The 6,000-nt window shown below is 36.7% G+C and overlaps 1 protein-coding gene across 1 annotated transcript; it reads right to left on the bottom strand.

The window, feature by feature from the left end:
* Window positions 1-30: 30 nt before the first annotated feature.
* Window positions 31-2,012, bottom strand: LOC114713966 (lipase-like; the record flags this gene model as incomplete). Its single annotated transcript, XM_028898658.1, has 7 exons — window positions 31-166; window positions 290-727; window positions 1,188-1,291; window positions 1,373-1,473; window positions 1,568-1,671; window positions 1,797-1,891; window positions 1,977-2,012. Coding segments are annotated over 7 exons (1,014 nt in total), but the record flags the coding sequence as incomplete, so codon positions are not given.
* Between the last annotated feature and the right edge of the window lie 3,988 nt (window positions 2,013-6,000).

The following is a 6,000-nucleotide window of genomic DNA, read 5'->3' as shown; positions in this document are numbered from 1 at the left end:
AACACCATTCATAAGAGGGCAGCGTATCACATACCAGATGCCTGGCTGCAAGGGTTCGCAATCTGAATCCTTTTCAACAAAACGGTTTGGGTGTTCAATTGGGAAACGAGGATGGGTCATGGATATTGTATTTAAGGCTCCATCGTTGTCCTGCCAGTCCTCATCCCTGCAATGCCAATTTGGAAGTTGTTGATTGGTCAAGCTTAACTCAAGTTACAACCCGAAGCTGCTCAAGGGAAAGGCCAGAGGTAGAAATGTCTAATGCTTCAATAAAATGAAAAAACCATACCTGTAACCTTTGTAAGGGGGAGAAACGTCGGAAGGATGTCGCCATTGGGTCATCTGCAAAACTCTTATAAAAAGCAATGGGTGAATTCCAGTAATGCTTGAAGGAAGTGTGACACCTAGGATTTTCCTAGTGCGCTTGGTAGCATAGCTGAAGTAGTAAGTATTTGGAAAAGTGTGTAGATGGTAGTTGAGTTTTATAGATCCTTGAATTGTAAGATCAGGGAGGATCCAATCCCCTGAAGCAAATGGACCGGCATGCCCCAGGAGGCAATCGACAAGCCCCGAAATGCCCATCTTCCTCCATGACATGTTGAAGTGATCAAACCCGAAATTGTAGTAGGTCTTTAGCATGGAAATGTCCAGCCAATCATAAATTATTGCTCCGATACGGCAAATTTGCAGCAGACAAATAGGTTTCAATGTTTTCCAATCTTCTGGCCTAAAACAAACTCAAGTTGAAGATCACCAGTTTCAGCAATCACAGTTTGTTCACAAGTGAAACTCAATTCTCAAGATTAGCAGAAGTGCAGAAACAATGAAAACATTCATGACATTCAATTGAAGCAAGCAAGTATATGGTCTTTTTGAATGCAGATTCCATTATTGAGACATCAGATCACAGTTGCCAGTTTGCTCAGAATGGCAGCATGAGCATTAACTCATAAGTACCGAAGGAATATACTAGTTCCAATTTATTACCTAAACCCAATCACCCCATATCTAGTGAATAAGATAACATCAGTAATAGATTGCTCTGTATAATATCACTCCCTCAATGTCAACGGTAAGCTATAATTTATGCATCAGATTAAGCATGACTACGATTTTCCCATACACGACATGAATTACAAGGTGAGGACCTCCGAGTTGGATAAATTAGTCTACAGATGGGAACTTACTGCATGCCGTCAAAGTAGGTTCTTGTAGTGCCATTAAATGCTCCTGATAAGGCCGTTATGCTCAAAACCCAGCTCTCTGAAGTGTCTTCATACCCCTTAAATGCCTGGAGACAACATGCCAAATAATCTTCAACAAATCATTTTCCACATTAGACCATCAGCATGACAGTGCATTTGGGACTGACCTTATCAGCAAGCATTTGTTGCAAAACACGAGCAACCTGTGCTCCAGCTGAGTGACCAACAAAGTGAATAGGATGATCCTCGTCCCACTCAGGATAGTGGCCTGCATCCAAATTGTCAGGACATTTTTTTTTCATTCAACGGGAAAAATGGACTATAAGAGCATAATAGACTACAGAACAAGCAGATCCTCGAACCTTGTTCGTAGATGCGTCCAAACTGCGAGTGTCCATAAGCAATGCTGTGCTCTTCGCCGTAATCGACTTGCCCACCTTTTAGATAATAGAACAATTCGCGAGCCCTGAGACAAAATACTTTCAGAACTTTCCCGAACAAGCACAAAATCAAAAGCAACCCAACCTAAAAGGAAAATCCATTAACAAAACCCAGAAAAATAATGGAAGTTTCGACGCCTCAATCAATCACCTATCATGGATACTGGTTAAAGATCCCAAATCAGGGACGAGAACCCTTTCATCTTTCTTCTCTGCACCGGCGAAATACGATAAACTACCCAATCTCTGCGAATTGAAAACGGAATGAGATTCATCTAATTGGAGAAAAGAAGTTCATCACAGAAACGAACGGAAACAGGCGTTTACTTACCCCTTTGCCAACCCGAAAATTCCATGTAGTAACACAATAGGAGGCAGGTCATCGTTTTTATCTTTTCGCATTTCGTCCTTGACCTCGATATTCTCCTTAGACTTGTAAAAGTAATCACTAAGAGCTTGCGAGAGATCTCCAGCAACACCCGTGCTGAAATGTAAAATCCATAAAGCAAATGGATGATAGAGCTCACAAACAGCTCCACCAATTGCAGATAAGCTAACCATAATCTGATCATTTTGCAGAATCAACCCCCAAATGAAGAACAACGAAGAAGTTTCCAAACAAGAGAGCCTTCTTTGAAACCCAGAAGACAAACCCACGAAGAAGGCTCCTTGTTGCCGAAGGTAAGAAACGCTTCAAATCCTTCAGGGCTCAGGCTAATAGATTACCCCTTTTGTGTTGTCGAAGCTTGAATGTTACCATGTAGAGTAAAGCAATAAGGAAATCTCACGCGGGTCGGAAACAGATTTCATATAGTCGTTTCACGCCTCAAAATTCAAACTTTGAAAAATGGTTATTTTGCACATTTTTATTGTTCTCCTGCCACATGGAAAGCAGACCACCAATCAAAATTCCATCGAGAAAGCAATAAACTTTTTGAATTTAATAAGAGAAAAAAAATGCGTGGAGAAAAGAAATGCTCGCTTGGGTTAACGATGCGTGTCCAATCATTGCCCCTGAGACAATCGGGATGGTTGTAGGCACCACAGAGCTGAAGAAAACAACATCCAGAATAATTTTCCAGATAATCGCCTCCGAATCAGCGACGAGACAAATAAGACCGATTCAGATACGAATACGATTCGAGAGGTTTTTATCTTTATGATGATAGACTTGTGGAGAGCAGAGACGTCAAGCCAACGCTCAACTGTGTTTGTTAATTTGTTTACAATTTACAAACGAATTCTGAATAAAAATTAGTTGTTTCCTTAATTCTTCTTGTAAGCCAAATACTACCTCCGATCCTAATTATAAAGCTATTGATTAATTAAAAAATTAAAGAAATAAGTTGAGTTATTTATTTGTCCTAAATAGGTGTTGTCTTTTCTAAAATATCCTTGCACAAGTGTATTGACTAGAACTATTATTAAGAAGGGTTACTTTGAAAAAAATCTATAAATATAGAGACAAAGTAATTGGAATCTTTATTTAAGATCAAAATAAAAATCAAACAAGATTTTATATTAAGGATCGGAGATAGTAATACCATAATTAAAAAGTCTCAGATTATTACTATTATTTTTTCCTTATCTTAATTTGGGTAACTAACTCTCAAGTTTTAAACCTGAAAGTGGTGTGTTTCCTCCTCCTCTTATTATTCTATTATATATTTTTCCAAGATAATCCTTCTAATAATGATAGTTTTAACCAATATACTAATTAGCAAGGATATTTTAGGAATAACAACACTTATTTATTATAAATAACCAATTTAATTTACTTCCTTAATCTCCTCAAATAAGTTAATTGGGTCTTATAATTAGGACCGGAGGAGTATATATTGATCATATGAGAGAGAGAGTATACGTTAACGGTAAGGGTTCAATGAATGTGATGTGGCGTGCCACAGGCAGATTCCGCGGCTGTTGGGTAAACAACAAAACTGTTCTAATAAAAATAGCTGGCCACTTTGTTTTGGAAAGCGCTAAGATGACTTGTAATTATAATATTTTTAATTTATAATATGGGAATGAACGACGTGGATTTTCAAAGATTCTGAATCATGTTTGATAGTATTGAAGAAATCGAAGGAGGGGAAAGAGTAGAAGAATTAAGAAATAATTTAAAAAAAACCCTTGTTTTTAATAATAATTGATCTAGTTGGTGAGAATACTAAAACATAAAGAAGACCCTTGTATTAATAAAAATTGATTTGAATTTGACTTCATAAGATTATGACTTCAAATTCTGCTGTTGTTATGGGCAGACAATTTATAAATACTTTCATGCATGCTCAATAAATCATCGGAAGCAGGAGCTCCGTTGCTTGGCCGGATGGCTAGAAAGGGCGCCCAAGGTGCGTGCCCGCCTCCAGGGCTCGGTTTCGACATCTCACCCCTCCTCGATTTAGAGGCAACTCTGGATTAGTCGATCTCCTTCAGGAGGTCGGATACCGAGACTTACGCAAAAAAAAATCATCGGAAGCTAGCTCACTTTTATTATTGTTAAGAAAAACGAAGATTCTTCTATGTTATTACTCTATGGGTGAGGAAAAATAGAGTATACTTAATGCAAGGTACTACCTACTTCGTATAAATAAATAATTAAAATATTGCGTGAGAAAAATAATGAAAGGGCTGGATTTCCCATAAATTTTTTGACCAAAGAATTTCCCAGAATTAAAGTTCTTATTATATGAACTTTTTAATTCATAGGCTGTATATTTATCCCTAAAAAGAAGGTACCTTAATATTAATTTAAACATGCACTCATATTTAAGGTAATGAAAACACGGTCATCGGCGCGTTTAAAAATGTATTAATGGTGAATAATATGATATTCATTTTAAATAATACTTCTCTAGTCCTGTTTATAAGATACTTTCAACATGTTTTATATAGATTAAGAAAAAACTAAAATTTTATTAACTTTAATTTAAAATTCAACAATTTTCTAACTTTGTCCTTATTTAATATATATTATATCTTATATAAATAGAGTCAACACAATAATAAATAAAGAGTGAAATTATATATTGATACGAAAAATTTCTCTCAGTACCCTATAAATAGGACAAAAAATGTGTTATCTATCTGCTTTATAAATAGAATCAGAGGAGTATATATATGGCTATATGTATAACTTAAAAATTCCATAATTTACTTACCAAGCGCTTTTCTTTTGTTGGAAAAAAAAAGGATTCAAGCTTGCGGTGCCACTGATTGCCGGTCCCACTTCTCCATTATGTATCTTGCCATCTACTCTGCCAAAACCATTTGAGGCCTTTGGTTTTGATAACTTAAAGTTTAGGATTAGCTATAAGGTCATAACTCATAACTTGAGTCTGCAAAAGGGGAAAAAAAAAAACTTGTGGAAAACATTTAGTGTGATTGAGTTAGAAGGTTTTTGGGTATAAATTCAAATTCAGTATCAAATTCTTTCAATGGCTCAAGTAAATTTTCTCATATTTCTTGTGTGGTTGGGAAATAATATTAGTAACTTGATTGTGCTGACCAAGTTGGTGAAGTGGGGAAATAAAGAAAGGAATGGGAGAAAAATGCGTAGGTGGGGAAGGAGCACGTGAAGGGTGAGGAGAGAGAGAGAACAGGATGAGTCATAGTCTACGCGGATGAGTCTAGAGTCTAGACGCTTCCAAAACAGCACGTGGTCCCAAACACAAACAGGTGGCTCCCCCCAAACTACACAAATCTATTTATTAACTTTCTTTATATTCTTTTCTTCCGCCTCCCGATTGGCTTCCCTCTTCGGTCGGTACCTCCTTCGTGTACCTCACGCGCCTTTTTTGCATCGCCCCACTATGGCGCCAATCCTAACTGTTTTTTCCCCTCCTCCCTAACAGCGCCTCCCAAAAAAAAAAAAAACACAGAAATTCGCTGCTCTTAATCACAAGTAGTCGTGGCTAAGTGTGACAAGCGAGTCATATTTTAATCTATTTGTCATCATCAAATATTAAATGATCATTTTTAATAACGCTTCACCCCCCCCCACTATTTGACGAGCCCGAATGCTTTTACTTTGGGAAATTCGTCCATCTTAATTCTAAATAAATAGAAAAATAATAAACCAATATTATTATTTTATTTTATTTTATTTATTCAAAACATGTTTTTAGAATGAGACGTTTGAATACATAGGTATAAAAGCTACTATTATAAGAAGACAAATGTAGGTAACCCCGGAGTCTAGATGAAGAACACAACTAGAAAATCATCGTATGTACAGAATTGGAAAATAACGACGAGGATTATTATAGTTTTATCCGTATAGCATTTTTGTAAAAAAAGATAGAGACATTTTTATGAGCACTCCTCTGTCGTCTAATAAAAAAAGGGCGGAG

The sequence above is a fragment of the Neltuma alba genome, unplaced genomic scaffold (assembly GCF_004799145.2).
Source record: "Neltuma alba isolate B1F8T4 unplaced genomic scaffold, ASM479914v2 tig00011481_pilon, whole genome shotgun sequence".
NCBI lineage: Eukaryota > Viridiplantae > Streptophyta > Magnoliopsida > Fabales > Fabaceae > Neltuma > Neltuma alba.
This window is presented reverse-complemented; position numbering and strand designations above follow the sequence as displayed.